The sequence below is a fragment of the Dipodomys merriami genome, unplaced genomic scaffold, assembly GCF_024711535.1.
Source record: "Dipodomys merriami isolate MVZ:Mamm:240054 unplaced genomic scaffold, mDipMer1.0.p SCAF_31, whole genome shotgun sequence".
Taxonomy (NCBI): Eukaryota; Metazoa; Chordata; class Mammalia; order Rodentia; family Heteromyidae; genus Dipodomys; species Dipodomys merriami.
In genome coordinates this window covers 7277136-7300877 of record NW_027204604.1, presented here as the reverse complement: position 1 = coordinate 7300877, position 23742 = coordinate 7277136, and the positions used below count along the sequence as shown (strand labels likewise).

The window sequence follows — 23742 nt, the reverse complement described above, 5'->3', positions numbered from 1 at the left end:
TAGAGAGGGTCTGGCTAGGGTCATGGAGAGCATGGAGACAGACACAGAAGGTTGATGAAGGCTGATGAAGGGGACAGGCAGGGACCGGGACATCAACCAAGGGGAGGTAGAGGCCAGCTCACCCGAGAGGAAGTCCCGCACTTGCTGGATGAGTTGCCTAACGCGGCCAACGTCTTCCTCCATCTGAGAGCGGCTGGTGCTCACCTGGGTCTCCAGACGCTGGGCATCTGATTGGACCTGGGAGGCAGCTTCTTCAGCTGCCCTGATCTGTTGACACACCCTATGGGTCAGAAGGGGTGAGAGCCCCCGGCAAGCTTCCCAGCCACCCCTAAGGAGCATGTGGACGATGACCCTCTACCTCCAGACCTAACCACCCAACCTCGTTTGACCCTAGGAAAAAGTGACATGGCTATTGGATTAAACAAAACACCTGACACTGGCTCCAAACTATCTTGTACTTGTTTCAGACACCTTAACAAGTCACGTATGCTCTCCGGGCTCTCCAGACTAGAGGAAGGATCCTGCACTGCCTGACTCACCCTATCCCCTCTGCTTTATCTACCCCTCCTCCTCTGTACCTACCATCTGCCTGGTCTGCTGAAGCTGGAGGTTAAAGCCCCGTAGCTGCTCAGCCACCTGCCCCGCCATGCGGGAGGCCCCTCCGGCCCTAGGGAGGGCACCCCTACAGTGGGGGCCACAGGTCGTGTGGTTGTCTTGGGAACACAGCTCACCAGGGCATGCTCCTGGGATGCAGGCCATCTGCCTGGAGCCACCGCAAAGCTGTTGAGAGATGGGGTGGGAGGTGGAGGGGGGTCGGGGCAAGGCAGTGTCAAAGAGGCTCTTCAGCAACTATTCCCATCCCACACCAGGAAATAAACAACCAGACATCTCCATGACAACCAGGCCCTGAAACCAGGTTTCCTTGGCAACCCCTGAGCACACGGTGAGGGGGTGAGGGGCACAAGGGTCAAGATGAGTCAGGTAGGTTCTCATTGGGGGTAGATTTGTCTTCGTGGGGAGCGAAGGAAGTAGGCTCCAGGAAGTAAGACTCCAGTGCCCCCCCAAATCACCTTGTTAATGGTGGGTGTCAGGTCAGGCAAGGAAGCCATCTCTAGCCGGAGGGCCTCGAGCTGGGGACCACCAGCACCTCCTCCAGCTCCCACCTGCCTCTCTGGATCTTCTGCCTCCCGACGGCTGTCCCTGAGCTGGCGCAGCAAGTGGGAGCTGTCAGACACCTGCTGAGCAGCCTGGGCCGACCGCTCATAGGCTGCTGTTAACATGCGGAAGGCTCCTGAGGGAAGAGGACAGGACACAGAGATGGCACTGAGCCTGGAAGCCCGGAGGTAGCAGGGCTGGGGAAGCAGGAGGGCGAGGAGGTGGGCAGGGCCAGGCCCAGGACCAGGGAGTAAGGGAAACCATCTGTGCGCCCTCCCCTCACCTGATGGGTCAGAACTGCTTATTTTCTCAAACTGCTCCCGCTTGCCCTGATACATAATGAGAAGGCGATTGAAGCTTCTGTCCAGACTCTCCAGGTCTCCTGGGAGGGTGGCCATCTCTTCTTCGAGGGGCAGGTCCAGCTGCAGACCCTGAAGAGCTCTCCTGAGATGAGAGAAGAGCATTCACTACAATACAGGCAGGAAGGGGGCTTTGCATCCTCTCGGAGAAGCTGCTACTGAGTCCAGGAAAAAACAGCTCCCTCAGGGAAGGGACTTGGGTAAAGGAGGCAGAAAGAAGAGACCAGCTGCAGATGTGCTGCCGGGCACAGGCTGGGGGACACACTGGAGCAGGGGGCGTGGCCTCCACCCGTCCCCATGCAGGCATGAAGCCTTCATCTTCTTGGCTTCTGTGAGCCTGACAGTCCTGACCACCCCCTCCCCCTTCTCCCTGCTCTTGCTCTCAGGGAAGGCCTCCCTCACCCTGCCCTGCTCCTCCAGGCTGGTTCCAGGCAGACACCTGTTTCCACACCTGTTCAGCCGTGGCTCTCAAATCCCTTCTGCAGCTCACACTTCCCCACTGCAGGCTTGCCCCCGCCCCCTGCCTGCAGGTCATTCCCACCTGACGGGGGTCAGGATGCCCCTCAGGCTCTCAGCTATTGACTAAGAAAGTCCTCTCCCCCCCCCCCACGTCCTCTGCGGCTTTGCCACCCTTGACTCCCTGCTAGGACCCACATTCTCCATGCAGAAGCTCTGCTCAGGCATAGAGCACCCTCCCATAGCCTGGCACTCCACGCAGACATTTCCCAGCTACATGTGTGGCTGGACAAGACTGCCCAGTCCTGAGATCGGGCAGCCCCACCCCTGTGAAGCCTGCCAGGAGCACCCACCCCTCTATGGGCATTTCAGCTCCTTTCTAGCATGTTCCTTGTGGCCACACGATGCACATGTCTGCCTGAGCCTCCGGATATTCATTTTTACTATCCTCAATACCTTGGATAATGCTTGAATGCTAGTAGATGCTCTAAAACACATGTGGCGTGAACAAGTGAATGAACAATTCCCAATACACTCTTCCAACATACCTAGCCGCGCCCTCCCCAAAAGAAGTCCTCCCACCTCCCCCCCTCCATAAATGATCCAGCCTCGGTCTTTAGTCTCAAACTGTCTTTTTCCCTGCTGCCCATTACACATGTGGACTGCTCTGAGCCAGAAGTTGGCTAGTGCTCAGAAAAGGCAAACTAATAATAGAAGCTTCCCGAAAGTAATCTCACGAAGAAGGCACCTCTGCTGGGGCAAGGGACAGTGTCCATTCCAAGTTGGGGACTATTTTTAGCACTTCCGCCTCTCGGATGCCCTCCTTCAGGGCGACTACTCCAGAGCTGATCCTCTCCCTCAGTCCGCATGCAGCACTTGAAAGAGCACTGAGCATGGGGCTCTCAGAGCACGGGGCTCTGGGCCCCTGGGAGAGGCAGAGCAAGGTCCCATCACTTTTATCTGGACCTGTTTAATAGCCAGACACCGATGCCCCTAATCCTAGCTACTCAGGAGGCTGAGCTCTGAGGATCACAGTTGGAAGCGAGCTCAGGCAGGAAAAGTCCACAAGACACTTACCTTCAATTAATCACAAAAAGCCTGAAGTGGATTTGTGGCTCAAGAGGTAGAGCACTAGACTTGAGCAAAAGCACTCAGGGATAGTGCCCAAGCCTGGAGTTCAAGCCCCAGGATGAGCATCAAATATATATATAGAGAGAGAGAGACACATACATATGTATGTATGTATGTATACATAAGTAGGATCAGCCCCCATTCCAGGCTCCTGGGACTGTTGCAGAAGCTAGGAAAGACAGCACATGGGAAGATGCCATCTGAAGCACAATGGGCCCCACAAATGAAGGTAAGGATGGCCCCAATGTGTGTGCACATGGCATGATCCTCGCACGTACCGGGGAGGGAAAGGGACTACCTGATGGAAAAGATGGCATTGGCCACCTGGGCCACCTCCTCCTCTGTGGCAGAGGCACTGCTGAGGATTGCTTGGACCTGCTGGATCTTGCTCCTGGCATCCAGCATGCGGGAGGCCAGGCCCGGGTCCTCCAGACCCGCCCCTGGCCGCAGGCTGGCGGTGGCATTGCGAAGGCTGCTAAGACGCCGAGCCTTTTCCTGGAGGTCCGCGTCGTAGGACTGGAAGCAGGAGTGGCAGGCCACACACACCGGGTAGCGGTCACAGTAGCCTCGCTGGCACTGGTCACAGCGGAGCCCGGTCACGCCAGGACGGCAGAGGCAGCGGCCCGAGGCCTTGTCACAGCCTGGACCCTCTGTTCCCCGGAAGTCACAGTCACAGGCTACAGCCGGGAGAAATGACAGTCAGAGGAGAACAGGGAGGTGATGGTGTCTGGGGGAGAGAGGCTGGAGCAGAAGGGCCCCAGGCCTCACCCTTGCTAGGCAGCCACTCTACCACTTGAACCAAAACTTCAGTCCTTGTGCTTTCACACAAGGGTCTCGTGCTTTTACCGGGTTTGGCCTTGGATAGCATTCCTCCTACCTCCAACTTCTGATAGCTCCACCTAGGCCTGACCTGTTACGTAAGTCTTTCCACTATGAGAGAGGAGGCCACTGAGACACAGAGAGCTGGATTAATGTGTCTTCTCCCTCAGAAGACCAGTCCAGAAGGGGAAAGGGGCTGGCTTAGTCACTGTGATCCAAGGCAGGGTCTGCCAAGTCTAAGTCCTATGTTCCTGTCACTATCCAACTGACTCTGGAAAATGATACACTTTTGCCCCAGAGAGCTCACGTCCTCCCTGACTGCGGCTGCTGCTTCTGGGAAATGCTTCTGCTCAGGGAGATACCATCAAGGCCACCGTCTTTTCGCTACGTGGGAGTTGCCTCAGGTTGGCCTGACCTGGAGGCGGGATGGCCAGGAAGTGTGAGGACACGGGTACTCATGGGACTGCCTGGGCCAAGACAGGATGTGTTACCAACCAATCAATACAGGACGTTACCAACCATAGACACACCCTCCACCAGGTGCCGACGGCCTGTTCCCCACCCATACACTCACTCCACTGCGTGGAGAGTGCTTACCTTGGCATCCGGTAATCGCATCTCCGTGGGTCCGGTCAGGACACCGGAGCATGGCTGCAGCATTGCACTTCAGGCCACTGAAGCCTTCCCGACAGTGACACTGCCCTGTGAACTGCGCAGAGGAAAAGCCCATTCAGGGGACACGTCTTCCCAGGCTTCTGGCTTGGCCCTGGTATCTTGAGGGAGGGGGTGTTTCATGTCCTACCCAGACCTTACTCCACAGACAGCATCCCAGGCTCACTGATTGCCTGTAGTCCTGGTGGACGCAGCCACCGCCCCCACCCCCCCCCAACACATGGTCTACCCAGCCAGAAGTCAAAGCCCAGAGGTGCTCTGCATTGCTGCAGGCTGATGGTCTCTCCCAGGGAGAATGGGGACAGATGCGGCCCTGCCTGACCGTGGAAGGGCCTGGAGGGCAGCGCGCAGCTGAGACAGAGATGCCAAGGGGCAGGACCCCTCTGCTGCTGCGAGGTTCCCAGGATGATCCCCACCTCATACCTGGTTGCACTGGGAGCTGAGGGAGTTGCGCGGGTCACACGCACATGGCTCACAGCCCCGGCCGCTGGCCAGCTTCCAGTGGGAGGGAGCACACTGGTCACACTTGGGGCCCACCACATTGGGCAGACACAGGCAGCGCCCACTCTCTTCATCACAGGGCATGTCCTGCCGGGCCCCTAGGACGCTGCAGTCACAGCCTGAGAGAGGGAGGGAGATGCTGGGCTCAGGCCTGCTCAGCCCAGGAGGGCTCCCACATCCACAGGAGGGGGATCAGCCTGGGAGGTGGGGGGAAACCACGAGAGAGTGTAAGGTAAATTAAATAGGTGGGTTTCATTAGCTGATGAAGAGAACACTATGCAGTATTCAGGCAGGAAGACAAGTTTGTCATTGCCCTCGCCGACGTGCATGGTGGAGCACATGGCCAAAAGGGGCAAGACCATGTCATGCCTGGTTTAAGTAGGGAAGGGGGTAAGAGAAGGTGCCACCAGGTGTGGCCAGGTGGGGGGAAGGTGTGGCCACACTGGAATCGGATGTGACCTCAGGGCCTAGGACCCTCCCACGGTCTGATAGGAGGTGTGACCAGACAGGATGTGACCTTAGCCCAGGATGTGGCCTTGGAGGAGGGGTTGGTGACTGCCTCCAGGTAGACCAGTTGCCTAGGTGACACAGGTACTGGGGCAGAAGACCGGGACTGTGGATAATATGGCCGACTCATAGCCACTATGCCTTCCACCTGGCAGCTTGGAGGCTCTCCTGCCCACCCTTGCTTGCTCTGGCTGACTCAGGCTCAATTCAATCCAGGCATGTGCTGCCACCTGCTGGATAACAGTGACACCGCGCCCGGGGAGGGGAAAGACAAGAAATCAGACTCGCAGGCAAATGAAAGCCTGGCACATCACCACTGTGTGCCCTGGAGTGGGGTTCCAGCTGAAGCAAGCGCGATGAACAGCCCCACACCACCCAGGCCCCGGGGGCCCCTGACTCACGGTGGCATCCCTGGGGGTTGGCGTAGGTAAGCCCAGTGAAGCCGGGTTTGCACAGGTCACAGCGTTCTCCCTGCACATGCTCCTTACACACGCACTGCCCAGTCTTCGGGTCACAGGGAGCCCCTGGCACTGCCCCATCCGGGTCACATTCACAAGCTGACAGCCAAAACGGCAGCCACCAGGGTAGGAACGAAGAGAAGTCGAGAGGTCAGATGAGTTTAAGAGCCAAGTCGGCCTGCTTCTTACTTCCAACCTCTGCAAAGTCGTACTCTGTGCTGCGCCTCTGTGTCATTCCTCTCCAAGTGGAAAAACAATACAGCCCTCATCGGCCTCTTATGACAGATAAATGAGCATATATACAGCCAGTAGACAGTAGCAAGTACATGTTAAACACTGTAGAAGCACTTTTGTGGCCTTTATTTCCTAAGTAACTACTAGGAGCCAGGCACCCTTACATTTTGCCTTATGCAAGCCTCTTGACTGACTGTAAAGGTGAAGGTTTTCTCACAAATGTGGAGAATGACAGGGATGGCATAGAACTTACTGGAGAGCACATTGCTAGTAAGCTCTGGGAACAGGGGGTCAAACTCAAGTCTACCTCATGTTTCCCACAAACCAAGAATATCAACAGGAAGTCATCTGGCTCTGCCCCTCCCCCTTCATGACTTTTAAAACACCAAACTTCTTCACCCTGAAAGTCTTTTCCTGAGGAAAGCTGCCTCCATCAAGTTGCTTCTCTCTACTGTGCATACTCCTATACCAACTCTGTGCACTAGTGAGAATATTAGACACCCCTGGCTCTCTTCCATTCCACTCCATGGATACATTCAGCCAATAACATTCCTTGAACATCAGTGATTTGGCAGAGAATGCAGGCATAATCTTTGCCATGGAAGAGTTCTTGATGTTGGGGAAAACAGAAAAAATAAACACCGAGGCCCATTACAGAATGGTAAAAGCAGCAGCTTCTAGCCCTCTGTTTCATTCTGTATCCTATTGCCCCAAGCTCTTGCGGACAGGGATTATGCATTAGTTTTGTGCTTTTCCCATGCCCCTAACAAAGGTTGTATATTGATCCATCAGCTCATTGGGTAGTGGTCCAAACAAATGACTCGCTTCATCACTAAATAACAGCTCAATTAAAACAACCCCGCTGAAGTCCCAAGCCACCACAAAGTCTTCATCCCTTCATGATGGCTCTGTGTCTCCCAAGGACATAGGTTCCACTAGGGCAAATGGGCAGTCATGGACAGATGTCACACTGGATCCCTGGAGCCCCTACTCACGGATACAGGTCTCCTGAATGGGAGCACCAGGTCGCCGGTTCCGAAAATAGTGCAGCTGACAGCTTTCGCAGTTCCTGCCCTCCGTGTGGTCCCGGCAGTTGTCACACACACCTCCCTGGGTCCCGTGGCTGGCAGCGAACACAGCTGGGTCGAAGTGACAGGTCTCCGAGTGCCCATTGCAATCGCACCCTGGAGAGAGAAAGTCCTGAGGCTGAGCTCTGCCCGGCACCATTGCCATTCACAGGGAACGTGCCAAGATAGCACGCTCACATCTCAAACAACTCTTCCAGATGCCCAGGAAGGGGAAATGGGGAAACTGAGAGCGCAGAAGGGTTCTATAAGTGAAGTCAAGCTCCATGAGCAGAAGGAAGCAGAGCAGATGAGAACTAGGCCCTCTAATCACCAGTGTTAGGCAGACTCAGAACAGAGGACACATGGGGCCATGTTGGAGAGGTCTGTGCACAGTCCTGCCCACAGCTACCTGCTGAGCTGTGGCCTCTCTGTGGACTGTGACGTTAAAGGCTTAGACTCCAGAAGGGCATTTGAAGTAAGTGCCCCCCCCACACACACTCAGAGATACCTAAATCAGAGTCAGGAAACTGGAAAGGCCACAGGAAGGTTCTGGGGACACCACCATGAAAGCCAAGCGGCACCAACAGAGACCTAACCTTGGTCCCTCCGAAGCTGGCTGTGGAGGAGGTAGAGGAGTCGGGGATGGATGGCACCTCAATTCCCTCCTCCATCCCGCACCACAAGCATAACCAGAAGGCCTTAAGGCACAGGCCTGACATGTGAGTCTCATTCAAAGAATCAAAAGCAGTTCCCCCCGGGTTCTTGGCAAGGTCAGTTAAGATACAGAAAGATGAGCCCCAAATCTAGTCACTCTGAGATAGAGAGTGACTCCCAGACTCTTACTTTGGCATTCATGAGCATCCTGGCCCTCTGCAGGTCTCCAGGGCCGGTTGTTGTAGAAGGGTGCGCAGCGCTCACAGTTGGGGCCAGCAGTGTTGTGTTGGCAGACACAGACATCATGGACCTGGGAGAAGGGGCCGGGGTCACCAGGATAATTAACACAGGAAACCAGCAGGGAAAACCTGCCCTCTCCCCTCTGACTCTCCTGCCCAGGACTCCAGGCTAGACTTCAGCCCTTACAGCTGTCCCTGGACTCCTCTTCAGACTCCTCTCTACAGCTCTTGTGACTTTGGCCTGCCCACCTGCCTTGGTCTCTGTATATGTGAGCACACAGGCATGAGTGTGTGTGTGTGTGTGTGTGTGTGTGTGTGTGTGTGTGTGTGTGTGTGTGTGTGTGTATGCATGCTGAAATGCTCCTCTAGCAAAGATTTTTCAAGCTCATTGTTTTTACTTGGGCACCCCCAAGATGACCAGTCTAAGGTGCTCCTGAGAGGTGCTCACACACTTGGTGAGATGCTAGAGGTTCTGGGGTATCCTCTCCAGCAATCCAGGGCTAAGGTGTTTGGTAGATGGGACTCATAGGATGAATTGCTAGTAGATTCATGAAGGCAGTAAAAATAGAAGAGCTATTGTGTGTTAATTGCCTTCCAAATGAAGCCCAGCACCCTCAGCATGGCATTCGAGGCCTGTACCATGTTCATTCATTCTCATCAGTTCCAGGCGCTCCCTCTACAAGCCCTACTCTTTCACCATGTTCTGGCCCTTCCTGGTTCTTTCCTTCTGTCTAGAATTCTCTTACTTTTGCATTCACCAGCAAAATCCTACCCAGTAACTTCCAACTAGAATACCATCTCCTTTTAACCCTGGTGGAACTTCACAAGTATCAGGGAACATTTTTCAAGACAGCAATGGCCAGAACGAATTCAACCAGAGCCCTGAGGGACAAGGCCAGGAAACCAGTGATTCTACTACTGGGGAGTCATAAACGAGACCCACCAGAGCCGATGGCTCACTACCTCCTTCACATGCCCAGCACACATCTCAGCCATCCATCCTATTTATCCTAGCTTCTTGTTCTTCCTCTTACAGGCTCTAACAGAACCCTTGTCCTCTGAGCTAGCCTCCTTCCGGGCTCCTCTGCCGTCAAGGGAAAGAAATGGACCAGAAGTGGAAGGAACAGAACCAATTGCTACTCGTTTTTCTGTACTTCCCTTACAGACCATTTTCTTTGATGTTGTGTGTGTGTGTGTGTGTGTGTGCGCGCACGCACGCGCGCGTGCACACGCATATATGCTAAGGTTCACATGGTGCTCCCATGTTTGCTAGGAGAATCAAAGCCCCAGAAAAAGGCCAGGGAAAGGTCCTTGTGCATTTTTTTAGCTCAAGGCTCTGTCTCCTATGCTCAGGGTTCACACATCTGGATTCAGAGTGATCCTCTGGGGAGCTGAACCGCAGCTTCTCTACCTCTATCTCTGCTGAACCCAATTCAGCTAGTCAGGATAAACTTCCTGTGTGTATTAATAGTTATCCCTCATCAGTGCAGATCTTACCACGCAGACGAACCTTTAGAATCCCTAGATCGGTAGATATCAACCTTGACAGGGCAGTAAAAATAAATCACTTGGAGCTTGAAAAACCAGTAACAAAGTCAGAATATCTCAAAGTAGAAGCCTGGGCTAGTTTGTTGTTGTTGTTTTAAGCTCCCAAGGCAGTTATAACTCATAGTAAATGTTTTCAAATTTACATAATAATATTATAAATAAGAATTCACGTATTGTAATTGCCATGTGTAACCCAGGTTCCTCACTGATGCCTGCACATTTGCTCCACATACAACTGAAAATTAAAGCTATGCCCATCCAGTCACAAAGGACTCCTGCAGAAGTAATGTATAATTCTGATTGCGGACACAGTACTCACCTTAGGTTTATTTTCATGACTGCTCTTAAATTAGTGGCCTACCTGCCTCACAGGAACCTGAACAAGCTGGGTCTGCCCCGTCCTTCTTCTCCCCAGCCTCCCTCCTCACTCTGGTCCATTACCTTCACGGCAGTGGAGGGATGTGCAGAGTCGCCAGGCTTGGGGGCACAGCGGTCAGCATGGCCATGACAGAAGCAGCTGCCCTGCAAACGTAGCTGGGACACGGCAAAGTAGGCGCTGGGAGGGTGGAAGCCCCGCTGGGGCACAGGAGCCAATTTGGTGAAGTTGACTCTCAAGTTTGTGATGTCTCCCAACTCTGAGAGGGCAACAGTAAAGAGTGAAGGAAAATGAAGCGAAGAGTAAAGGGAACATGGCAAATAGAACCCCTGCCCTAGGCTGCACAAGAGATCAGAGTGAAGCCAGCTCCGGACATGGCTGTTCCATTAGGAGCCATCAGATGAATTAGGACAAGGAAAAGAATTCTTGTCTCACCACCCCTCCTTGCTGCCTTCATGTTCCTTACACCAGGCCTCAACCTGCTCATAGCTTCACACATACAATATCCCTCCCTACAGGGTAAACAGGGCAAGTACTGAATCCCCATTTGTTAGACAAACAGGCAGGAACAGGAAATTTCCATGACCGTGGTCTCAGTTTGTATCATTCCCCACCCACAGTTCCATGAGCAAAGAATGTAGCTGAACTGACCTTGAATTTTTTGACCTTGAGATGCTGAAATCCCAGATGCTAAATCCATAAGGTTAAGTTGGACCTATATAGAGAGGGAAATGGGAAAAATTATACAAGAGGTAGAGTCTACCTCAAGCTCAGAAGAAGGCTTCCGCTCCATTTCCATGCCTTTCCTTTTAAGTCTAGCCCCCTTCTTGCTTGGAACAACATGGGAAAGATCATGGATGTGAGGTCTGCTACCTGATCTGGGCCAGCAGGTATTAACAGGGCCCTAACTCTGTGTGTGTGAGTGTGTGTGTGTGTGTGTGTGTGTGTGTGTGTGTGTGTGTGTGTGTGTGTGTGTGTGTGTGTGTGTGTGTACACATACATGTATATAAGATCTTTTCTCCAGTAGAAAATACAAGAATTGCCTAATTTTCTTGGGTCAAAAATCATGGTGAAAGACATTATCTACAACTGAAGGTTCAGGGGAGAATACTTTTCCAATGACCAAGGATGGATGAGAAGATCTAATATCCAAGGATGCATGGATGTAGTGGCCACTCTACCTAGAAAACTCTAGAAACCCAATACTGACTATGTTTCTTACCACTCATTAGAGCTGAGTTCCCTTGAATATCTCCAAAAGTTTTCAATTTCTGTGAAAATTTCTGGGAAAATTTCTGTGCTCTGATCTGGGGTCTGGAGCAGGAGTATAGCATAGAGTGGAGAAGGGCATAAGAAGAAGCTGCTGGGCCCGAAGGCAGGAGATGCACCATCCATAGAGAGAACACACTCTGACCCTTGGTCTCTAGAGAGCAGCTCTGCAGTGCCACTCAGCCAAGGAAAGAAGGCAGCGCCTGAGCGCTGGGGGAGGTAGGGTTTCTCCGTCTCCTTTTTGAAGGTTCCTTCTACTTACCTTCCCACCATCTTGACGCCCATTCGGCCTCTGGGGAATAGGCTGGCACCGAGCATCCTGCCAGCTCTGAGGCTGGCCCTGACGGATCCGGGGGAAGGCAGACGCACAGTCAGAAGCCAGGTACTGGTACACCTTCCAGGTCCTGCCAAAGTCTGAAGAGCGCTCAATCAGCATGCCTGCTGGCATGGGACCCTGCAGGAACAAGGACAGAGCAGGGCTCTGAGAGACCGATGGGAAGGAAGGATTGTACCCAATGGGACACAATCACAGGAAGATCATCCTAGTAGGGTGAAGGGAGAAAAGAAGCCAGAAACAACACATGGGCTGAAGAACATCCGGGTTCAATTCTCCTGGCCAGCCACAGCCAGAGAAGTCTGTCCCTATGGGAACGGTGGAAAGTTAATTGCAACAATCTCTGTATTCCAGAAGACTGGTCCATAGCCCAGGCCTCCCAAGCCAAAGGTCACAATGAACTTGAATTAGTGCCACAGCCTGAAACTCCTGTCCAGCCTCTGTCCTGGTGCTCCAAACCATCTTTCACCAGAAAGATCTTCTAAATGATGCTCTGATGGTGATACCTGATCTCAGTCTACACAGGCCTAACATGAAACGTAAGCCACTTGTATGGCACAACGTACTGTGACCCTGCTCCTTCTCAAGGCAATTCCATCCAGTGACTTCCCAGCATGCACCTCTTCCTCCCACTACAGGTTCATAAACTCCACCTCCCATATAAATCCCGAGTAAGGCCCATCTCTCTAGCCTTAGTGCCTCCTCTCCATCATACTTTTCTAGGCGCTCCATCTGATTCCCCCCTTGTTCATTCTCACCTCAGTCACACCTGTTACCATAAAGAACCTTCTTTACAAAACAGAATAGGGTACCTATCACTCCAACCCCTTGTAGCCTACAGCCAGCAAGGCCAGAGGCATATTACTGCCCCAACCTTTGGGAACCCACATCTGTACTGTGTATCCTGAATGCCTGACATAGAGCTTTGGGATTTAATGTGTGCCTGTTGGGTTTTTAATCTTGTTTTAGTCCAGTCCCTCCTTTCCATATCCCTGTTTCTCCCTTTTCCACTGGAAATGTACCAGTTACCATCATTGTCTGTAGGGAGTATGTAACCTGAATTAAATATATATATATATATATATATATATATATATATATATATATATATATATATTGCCGTCATTTCTACAGGGGTTCATAGCTGAAAGTTTGTCTTGACTCTCAGAAGTGACTTTGGATTTGGCTGGAACTGTTGGGATAATGGGGACTCTTGGGGATGGACTAAATGCACTTTGCATTTTGAGATGAACACCAGCAACTGGGAACTGGGGAAAGAATGTCACGGCTTGGTTCTTAAATGTCCTTCAAAAGCTTATGTGTTCAAGCTTGCTCTCGGCTGATGGCGTGACTGGGAGGTAGCAGAAACTTTAGGAGGTAGGGTCTAATTTAAAGTCATTGGGAACATAGTCTTGAAAATACATTGGGACCTGAGCACTTTTCCTCTTCTCTCTCTTCCTTCCCCTCTTCCTTCCCGGCTTCTTCTCCCTTTCCTCTTCTCTTCTCTCTCTCTGTCTCTGCCTCTCTCTGTGTCTCTCTCTCTCTTTATCTTTTCTCTCTCTCCTTCCTGGATTCCATGATGTGAGCAATTTATCCCTACCACTAGCTTTCCACCCTGACGTCTGTCTTTACCACAGACTCATAGTGAAGGAACCAACTGGCCATGGAAGGAAACGTCTGAAACCACCAAGCAAAATAAATTCCCTCCTCCTCCTAATTTTCCTCTCAAGTACTTTGTCATGGTGACCAAAAGTGAGCTAACACATCCACTGCTCCCAAATAAAAACTAAGCTAGTGCCAGAATGAGTGTTCGCTGAGCCCTGCCTGCCTCCTCACCCCAGGTCAGCCCACCTCCACGTCAACCAGCTCTGCGGTACCCCACATCATGCCCTCCTCAGACCCTTTGAACCTGTTTTCCTTCTGCTTGGAATGCTCCCACCCCCTTTCCCATGAGTTCCTTCTCCTCTTTGGTTCTCGGTTCAAATGTCATTTCTTCATGCAGATCTTTCTCTTATCTGTCTCATGTGCCCACACATGCCTAGCCTACCCAATTATTTCGTATTCTAGCATCTTCTCTCCTTCACAAATATCACCACAATTTTTATCTGTTTATTTGTCTGTTTCTTACTCTAGTTTTCATACTAGACCAGGACTTTTCCCTCTTGGCGCTATTATTATTGTGGGTGGATAACTTCAATGTAAAAGCTGCCTTATGCTCTTTAGGATAGTTATCAGCACCCCTTCCCTCTACCTACCAGGTGTCAATAACATGCCCACAGTTGGGAGGGCCAAAATTATCTCCAGAATTTGTCAAATCGCCTGTAGTGGAGAGAGGGAAGGCAGGATTGCCCTTGGCTGAAAAACAGTATAGTAGATCTACTAGATTATAGACCCTCTCACCTGTTTTGTTCACAGTGGTTCCCCAGAACCTAGAACGCAATGGGTATATAGGATATATTTGCTGGATAAATGGTACACCCTTAGTCACTCCCTCTACACATTCACATCTATGAAGTCACCCCACATCAGATGTGCATTTCCTTGTCCCCCACCCCACCCCAACTATATATTATCTCCTAGCCTTTGCGTTTGCTGTTCTCTCCACCCAGAATGAACACGGCCCTTCCCCTGGATATTACTGGCCTTTGGAGTGTCATCTTCCCTCAAGTGCATTGTCTGACCACCTCTCCCAGACTCCAAGGCAGAGCCAGCCAGATATGCCTCCCAGGCTCACCAACACATCTTCCTGCCCATGTCTCAGAATTCCTCACACTTCCTCACTGCTGGGTCTTTGTCTTTCCTACTGTAGAAAAAGCAACTTAGGGACTGTGACTCAGTTTCATTCATCTTTCTATTCCTAATGTCTGACACCAAACCTAACACACAACCAGTGTTCAGTAAGTATGTGGTAAGAATGGTCAAACCAGTGCATGGAAGAATATAAATCAATGAGACCATTTAACTGTATCCAAGTGAAACAAGGCACCAGTGGCTTAATCCTAGCTACACAGGAGACCAAGATCCAGAGGAACACAGTTTAAAGCTGGCGTCAAGAAGAAAAGTCTGTGAGTCTCCATCTTCAAAATAATCAGCAAAAATCTGGGCTAGAGGTATGGCTTATGGGGTAAGAACCATTTAGTCAGGCAAGCTGAGTAAGCTCAAGACCCTGAGTTTAAACCCTGATACCAGGAAGAAAAAAAGCAAGTATTCAATTGAATGTTGCCCTTCAAATCTGTCACAGGGCATATGTTCAAATGATGCTGGCATTTCTCAAAATACTTTTGATCTTTTTGTAGGGTATAGCTCTTAGAAACAACTTCCTCAGTCACATAAGAAATTAGGTCCTGTTACTTTTTACTCCAAGTTCATTTTTGACTCCTGAAAATAATACTGCCTTTCCTGATCATCCAATCCTGTTAACCAAACTTGATCCTATCATACTTGACTAATTATAAATAAAAAAATAAAATTTCTGAAGGGAAAAAGAAAAACCCACCACTCTCTAAAAGGAGTATCTAAGGTTGAGCTAAGAGAAGATGAGAAAGCACTTTGGGAAGTTAAAGCACTGCATGAGTGGCTTGACTATGGAGAGAGCTGTTCCAGGGATGAATGCTTCACCGAGGTGAGTGCCAGGTGCTTGGTTACATGCAAACTCGTCTGCAAAGTTACTGAAACAGAATACACCAAGAACAGACAACTGTGCAATGAACAACTGTGTTAGGCAGGCTGTTCACCGCTGTGACAAATATTTAAGAGAAATAAGTTAAAAGAGAAAAGATTTACTGCGGTTAATGGCATCACAGGTTCCAGTCCATACTCAACTGAGCCAACCGCTATAGACCCATAGTGACAACAACCTGTGGAAACAAGTAGTAGGACAAGGTGGCTCACCTTACAGTTGAGATGAGGCAGAGAGAAAGAGACAGAGGCACCCGGGGAAAGACACAGACTCTAAGGATATATCCCCAGAGACCTACTTCCTTCAACAAGACCTCACTTCAAAAGTTTCTATCACCTTCCAATATGCCATGACATTATGAATCCATCCATGGATCAATCCATTGTTTATTGGAGCCCCCATGATCCAATCACCTCTTGATGATTGAATCTATCAGCTGGGGGAAAATCTTTAACATATCAGTCTTTGGGGTGGGGGGAAACATTTTGTATCCAAACCATCATAGCAACCAAGCCCAATAGAATTAGCACTTGGTAGAGCTGAATTGATTAGACAGGTTAGAGATGTGGGTTACAGCCAGGTGCCAGTGGCTCACGCCTGTAATCCTAGCTACTCAGGAGACTAAGATCTGAGGATCATGGTTCAAAGCCAGCCCAGGCAGGAAAAGTCTGTGAGACTCTTATCTCCAATTAACCACCAGAAAATGGGAAGTGGCACTGTGGCTCAAGTGGTAGAGCACTAGCCTTGAACTGAAGAGCTCAAGGACAGCGCCCAGGCCTAGAGTTCAAGACCCACGGCAAACCAAAAAAAAAAGATATAGGTACAGAAGGGATGAGAATATACAGAAGTTTCAGAAGTACCACTGTTCTCCCAGTCCTCATGCTGTCATTATGATGCAGGCCCTGCCTGGAGGAGGCCAGCCCACCCTGCGTGTGGTGCTATTATCCCAGCCCAAGGAGACAAGAACGCTGTGCTTCTTTATGGCTTGAATCCAGATGGCCCAGGTCCCCTCTCCTATCTACTGCTATCCCCCAAAAGCACACCTTAAAGTCCATCATGATGCCCTGAAGCTGAAATCTCCTGTCCAGGTCCAGCTGCAGAGAGACGGGGCTCACATCTGGGAAGACAAAAAGTAGGAACATTAGGCCAGAAGTTTCCTACTTTCAACCCTACAGAAGTGCCTGGACTGGACTAAGAAGTCTGAAACTCTCCAACTTCGACTCTCCAATTTACCTCTGGGAGAGGAGTAGACCAGTACAATTCAACTCTTCAAGATCTCTGCTCTTGCCAAATTCCCTCCCCCACCATCACCCGATGCCTCTAAGCCTGAGTGGTGTTCAACTTGTCTACTCAACACAGTTCCTTCCATGTGCCATAGCCGTGGAGACCGTGGAGAGTGCGGTAAACGCAGCCTTCTGCTCACACACTCTTTCCTTAATCTCGACGACCTCTTCCCCTTTAGCCTCCAACCAACCTCAAATATAGAGCAGTGAGGTTCCACTTGCCTACCTTCTCCCACCCGCTCCCCTCCCCCAAGCCGGCGACACCTCTACAAGTCCAGTCCCCTGTAGGTGGCAGATTCTCACCATTCTGTGACTGCCACCAGCGCACGGGGCCTGAAGATGAAGCCACATTCTCCACTCGGTGGCTGTTGTAACTGTGAGGCAGCCTGGAGTCACACTTGCAGCATTTCATCTGCCACTGTGGGAGGAGGAGAGGGCAGAAGTTAGAGGGTGGGGGTCCTCACGAGATCCTTCCAGACCCCTACCCATACCATCCAGGGAAAGCCTGCCCTCCGGGATCCACTGGCATTATTGATCCACTTAGCAGGATGAACTTCTTCACATGGCTATTGGCCATCTCCTCATTCCATTCTTCTATGTCCCTCCTAAGATACAGCAAGGGAAGAGCGAATGGATGTTGTGGCTGGGAAGAGTTATACGATGGTGGGAAAAAAAAAATTCTTGGTACACACATCACCTTAAAGAAAAACTTAAGAAGAATGCTGTGTTGTAAAAGCAGGGGGGAGGAGAAATTCACATTAATTTAGCATTTACATTCTAGACATCTAGGCCAGAATGTCTGATCTCATTTTATCCTGGAATCCAGGGAAATGCTGAGAACCAAGCAAGTAAAAACAAAGACATTTGGGATTTTAGTGCTGCCCCATTTCATAGGCTCAGTTTTCTCCTCCAATTGAATTGGACTAGTCATCCAGTCATTTAACCAATATCGAACACACACATTCATATACACACACACGTACACACACACACACACACTCAGAAAACACAAATATACCTGACTCTGTCCCAACTCTCTCAGGCTAAATACATCAAAAATCTGTTTTCTCTGAGTAATCACAAGGCCCTGCTCCAAGATCCCTCCCAGGGAGCTGCACATTCATTCAGTAGAAGCTAGACTTAGACAAGATCATTCTTGCTAGTCTTTCTGGGTAGGGACAACTGAACCTACACACACACACACACACACACACACACACACAGCCTCTACCTACACACACACACACACACACACACACACACACACAGCCTCTACCTACACACACACACACACACACACACACACACACACAGCCTCTGCTTTCTCCTAAAGTTCCTTTCCTTAGAACCAAAAGGGACTTGTAGTAGACTCTCTGTAGTCTTCTCGTTCCCTGTACTCTGCCTTGTCCAGGGAGGGCCATATCCTGATTAGGCAAAGTCTCAGAATAGGTAGGAGCTGCTGGACTAAATGGACTCACCCAATAGCCCAGCTCTAAAGAGATGAAGTAACTATGGTAAGCCTTGAGGCATAGAAATACCTTGCCCAGCACCATCTTCCCTCCTACCCAGCTGACAAGCTGGGCCTACAGAAAACATAGGAAGACAAGCCAGCATCATGGTTTCTGGGCCTTTGCTTCTCATCTACCCACTCTCCAGCTCCTACCTCCAATCTGAAGAGGAAGAGAACTGTCACCCTTCCTAATGGCTGGAGGCATGGACTGCACTTTGCATTCCTCTTCTAGAGTATCTACTGCAGGAGCGCAGAAGCCTGCCTTCCTTTGCTGCTTTATTCCCTAACACAGAGCAGACCCACACAACATATTTAATAAATAAATCAATGGATGAATGAATAGTAAATGCTTGATGAATGCTGGTTATTCTTAATAACATTATTGATAGAACTTCCTTCCTGTAATCAGGGAGTTCAAAACAGGGGCAGGGAGTAAGGAAGTAATCAAACATCAGTATTAAGTGATGGCCCTGTAGTCCCAGTTACTCAGGAGGCTGACATAAAAAGGATAGCTTGAACCCCAGGGCAAGGGGTCATCCTGGGCAATGTAGTGAGACCCTGTTCCTTGGGGGAAAAAAATTAAGTGCCTACTATGTGTGAAGGTAATTTAATTATATGAATCTGTTACATTTGACAGTATCCCTAGTATCCCACTTTACAGATGAGAAAGCTAAGAGGTAACAGGACTTTCCATTGACTTTTCACCAATGTCAGCACAGAGCAGGTCCCACACTGCCTGCCTGCCTGCCTGCGTCTGTTTCTCTGATCCTCCCTCCTTCTCATCTTCCATCTCTGGTACCTCTCATTTCCACTAGAAAACAGCATGAGTAGCAGACCTTGTGGGAAGCATGGGAAAGCCTGGCCATTTCTGCCCTTCCCAATGGACTCTAAGAAGGGCTTTGCTGGCCCTGAAGATAACCTTGGGAAACCTATGGCAGGGGAAAGGCCTCTGGACTCTTTAGCTCTTTCAGTCGACCAATCCAGCTCCTCCAGGCTAACCCAGCTCAGTCCCCAAGGAGACCAGAGCTTTGTCCCTGCTGAAGTACCTGGGAATTTAGCATAATCCTTTCTGGCCAAAGAAGGCTCTAACTGAAGTCAGACTCCACTTAAGACCCTATTTTGGTCTCTGGCCATGAACATGCCCTTCTCCACACTCTCCATTCAGCCTAGGGGCAAACTTTTCCACTCCTCATCCTGTCTGCACTCAGCACATGTCCCGAGGAGGGACAAGGGCCAGCTGCCTTCCAGCATCCATGCCCTGTCACCATGGCGCCCTGCCTTTGGCACTGCTGGGCGCAGATCCTAGCCCTCCCCTGGCCAGGAAAGTGCCGGAAAAAAAAAAGGGGCTCTTTCTTTCTCTGAGTTCTGGGACAAAGAAATAGAGACTGCAGAAATGCCCTTGATGCTCCCAAATGATGGAATATTATGTAACTATTAAAAAGCTTACAGAAAAGCAAACTTCTACTTGCTTGGAGAAGTGATTATACTAATGTTTAATGAAAAAATGAAAGTTTTGCATAAATTTACGTATACATTATGACCTTAAACACACACACACACACACACACACACACACACACACACACACACACACACACATTAAAGGAAGAGAGGATGTCTGGGAGGAAATAGAGCAGAATAGCAAGTGAAACTTTATGAAGTTTCTGAGCTTCATTCTTTTTTGACCTATACACATGACACCTATATGCTCCGTTGCCAGTTCAACCTATTATCTCTGTATAGTAGGATCATCGGTAGTTTGTGCTGTCATTCTTATTTTTTAGTATGTTTGAACATTTACATCTGAGTGTCCATAAATTTTTATCCTCAGAAAAATAAGCAGCCTTATAAAAGTTAAATAAGCTAAAATGTCCAGAGTATCCAGCATGGGCTTGTTTCCCGCCTGTCTCTGTGGAACAGGGTGGGGGCCTCTGTGCCTCCTCCATGCTCCCTTCCACGTGCTCAGCTACTGATAGAAGCATGAGGTGGCCTCGTGGACTTATAAACCAGGTGCTGCTGATCATAGCAACATAGCTAAAGAAGGGATTTCAGCTAGCCCTGAGAGGCATGCTAAACCAAGGGCTTCAAACAGGTATGTTAAGTATCTCTGCTTGTCAACGGGTTAGCAGGAGGGAGGCCTGAAATAGAGCAGCTATGGCAGAAGCCCATGTAAGACACACCGTGCATTTCTTCTTGTTCTCTGGGCCTCAGTTTCCCATTCTGTTTTCTGACGGTGTGCATATCTGTAGTGTGTGTATACATGGAAGGACGCTTGCATGTGTGTGAGTTTCCATGTGAGGCTCTTCTTCTCACACATTACACGCCTGTGTCTCTTAGCAGTGATGGCAGCTCTGGGCTGCAGCTGTCTCTAGCTCTGGGGTCATTTGGCCAACATTCCCCTGGCTGTGCTACTTCAGAGATGCAGCCCTATTATCAATTCAGCCTGTCAGGCCTCCAGCCAGTTTGGCTCCTGCTTTCTCTCCAGCTGGAAAGACTCAGCCTTCTCTTGGAGCTTCTAGATGCTCAGCAAGTCTGGCCGGAAGACAACCCCTCCCACAGCAGTGGAGGAGGGCAAGCGAGTAAGCAAAGAGCCAGCAGGGGCCTGAATCACAGTGGAGAGGGATGAAGCAGGAAGGTACATGAAAATGAAAGCTTTGTGCCTATGCAGAACACAGGGCTAACTCTGGAGTGAAATAGAAAAACAGGCTCTGGTTATAACATGGCACAACTTTCTCCCGTCAGTGAGACACGGGGCTGCCTGGGTCCATCGAAGAAGCCACAGAAAGGGCCGTAGCCACCAGTCAGGGCCAAAAGAAGGAAGCCAGGACTAAAACAAAGCCAATAGAATATTTTTTTAAATCTAGCTGGTGGCTCATACCTGTAAGCCTAGCTACTCAGGAGGCTGAGATCTGAGAATCCTAGTTCAAACTAGCCCAGGCAAAAAGTTCCTGTGAGATTTTATTTCCAATTAACCACTCAAAAACAGGAAGTGGCACTGTGGCTCAAGTGGTAGAGAGCTAGCCTTGTGCACAAAGAGGCTCAGGGACAGAGCCTAGGCCCTGAGTTCGAGCCATACAACCAACCAAAAAGAAAAAAGAATCTAGCTGTCTTCAAGTAAAGAAGCCATTTCCTCCATGCCAGCTTCCTTATTGGTAAAATGCAGGATTTGTGAGATAATGAAACCCTTCTACTATCAGAATTCTCTCTTATTCTAGTTTATAAGCCCAGAATTCCAGCAAGTACACAAAGGAAGCAAAAGACAAATAAGACACTGGCCAAATATCTTTGTGCTGGGAAGCTCTCTTTCCACAAAGAGGCCAGTGGAGCGGGAGTGGGGTGCTGGGTCAGCAAGCTTTCCGTAATGTTCCAGAAGCCTCTCTCTGAACTACCATGGCGATGTGCACTAGAGATAAATGACGAAAGTCAGAGCCTGCTGCTCCTGCTGGGTGGCAAGAGGGTTCTGACGAGTTGAGTCATTTTCAACTCCATGTTCTTCCTTATCATGAAGTAATATTTTGACCAAATTCTCAATATAGCCCAATCTTCACCCACACTATGTTTAAGTTCAGACAGGTCATTTTCTGAAGTTGATTATTGAGATGATATATACCACACACTTTCAAAATTATATTACACCAGCCTATTTGCTGAGCATCACACACACACACACACACACACACACACACACACACACACACACACACACACACACACACACACACACACACACACACACACACACACATTTATTTTATCCTTCCAAAATCTCTGTGGTAGGCATAAGACATTTTCCAGATGGTGGAGATCCTCCATTCTGTAAGCCCTTCAGAACTTAAGAAACATGCCCCAAGCCCATCGAGTTTGTAAAAGATGAAGCAAGGATTCTTGTCCCAGCCATCCATCTTCAAATCTACCTGTGCCATTCTGATTGGATGGCATGGTGACCACTGGAAACTACAAAACTAGAAGCTGTCCCACACCCTATGAAAGACAGCATCAACTCCAGCTTAGAGGGCTCCAACATCAAAGATGTCTCCCTAGTCCTGAGAGTGAAAGATTGCTTTCTCTGTCTGGAAATGCTGCAAATTCCATCAGTAACAATAAATTCCTGCCCTGGCCAAAAGCAGAAGGCCTAGGCTGGGAATGAAGCAAAGTAGGCTTGCAAGACATTGCTCAGTTTTCCAAGGCCTGCACCCAAAAGAGAAATGGGATGAGAATTCAGGACAGTGCTGTTGTGAGGTCATATCAGGTGTCTCTAGTCTTCCCTCTGTATCCCTCCCCCATCTTCTCTCCTTTTAGATCATAAGCCCCACTTCCTAACCCATAACAGCTAAGACCCTAGAATCATATAGTCCACAACCCAAGTTTGTCTACTTTCTGATATCAACTCTTTCCTCTCTCATATCCTTTTCTATTTTCTGCCATTCCTTCAAAAATGACTCATTCTTGATCTTACTCTCTCAGGATCCTTTGCAAAGTCAGAGTTAAGATTTTGATAAATGAACCCTTTCTGGGGTAAAAACAGTTGCTTGAGGTTGACATGGTGCCCTTCCTTAGGGTGACTTCATTTAAAACAAGGAATACAACAGGACTTCACCCAAACAGTAAAACCTCAGTGGTAGGAACCTCTGAAGATTTAGACCTTCTCAGAGCTTTTGGAAAGCATGGACGTCAATATTTTGGTGAGGGACAGGGATCAGTATATTTATACAAACACAACTGCCTAAAAATTAGCTTTTACGAAGGTCAAGAAGGCAGACATTTGCAAAACAAAGCAAAGCAGAGGCCGTTAATGTGGGCACAGGTGGGTGTATAGGCACCTTACATGCATGTGTACATGTGTATGTTGTAGAAGAAGAGACCTCCACCTGGTTACTGCACCCTTTTCTCCAGCAAGAGATAAAAATGAGGCCAGGCACCAGTGGCTCATGATTGTAATCCTAGCTACTCAAGAGTCTGGGCTATGAGAATCATGGTTCAAAGCAGTCCTGGAAGGAAAGTCCATGAGACTCTTACCTCTAATGAATCACCAAAAAAGCCAGATGTCTCTAAGAAGCAGGCAAAGACCCCAGAGATGAGCAAATGGTAGAGGCATAGTAACCAAACCCCATCACTTCCCAAATGGGAGGTGGTGGTGGAAACAAGAATTAAGAACTTTAGAAGGTCACAGTCCTTTCCTAAGTGTCAGAACCAAAACCAGAACTAGAGAATCTTCACCCCCCCCCCCCAATCTGGTGCACTGACCATGAGTGCTCCAGGATGGATGACTTCAGTGAGTGCTTATCCTGGCCAGCAGAGAAGTTCCCAGGAGCCTGAGAGGCAGATGAGGTTGCTGCTGTAAGCAGACACAGCTACCAGGAGGCAAGGAGGGGGAAGGGGCCCAAGAGAGCAGTTAGCATGTGCCAGGACCATGCATTCACTCTGCACACTCTGTTACACAATCTTCAGACAAGCCCTTGGAGTAGATGCTTCCATTTTTCAACTGAGCTCA

At 49.6% G+C, this 23742-nt stretch overlaps 1 protein-coding gene across 4 annotated transcripts in view; it reads right to left on the bottom strand.

Moving 5' to 3' along the window:
* Positions 1–23742, bottom strand: part of Lamb3 (laminin subunit beta 3) — a 59239-nt gene that overhangs the window by 9945 nt on the left and 25552 nt on the right. For all 4 annotated transcript variants that reach the window (XM_070041587.1, XM_070041591.1, XM_070041590.1 and 1 more), the window contains 15 exons: positions 17045–17159; positions 16502–16575; positions 11708–11899; positions 10828–10891; positions 10242–10435; positions 8203–8323; positions 7288–7476; positions 6002–6157; positions 5016–5212; positions 4518–4629; positions 3400–3778; positions 1439–1599; positions 1071–1291; positions 583–780; positions 123–267 (listed from right to left, as the gene is read on the bottom strand). In XM_070041587.1, coding sequence (XP_069897688.1) covers positions 123–267; positions 583–780; positions 1071–1291; positions 1439–1599; positions 3400–3778; positions 4518–4629; positions 5016–5212; positions 6002–6157; positions 7288–7476; positions 8203–8323; positions 10242–10435; positions 10828–10891; positions 11708–11899; positions 16502–16575; positions 17045–17159 — 2518 coding nt within the window. The remainder of the gene's footprint in view (positions 1–122; positions 268–582; positions 781–1070; positions 1292–1438; positions 1600–3399; positions 3779–4517; positions 4630–5015; positions 5213–6001; positions 6158–7287; positions 7477–8202; positions 8324–10241; positions 10436–10827; positions 10892–11707; positions 11900–16501; positions 16576–17044; positions 17160–23742) is intronic.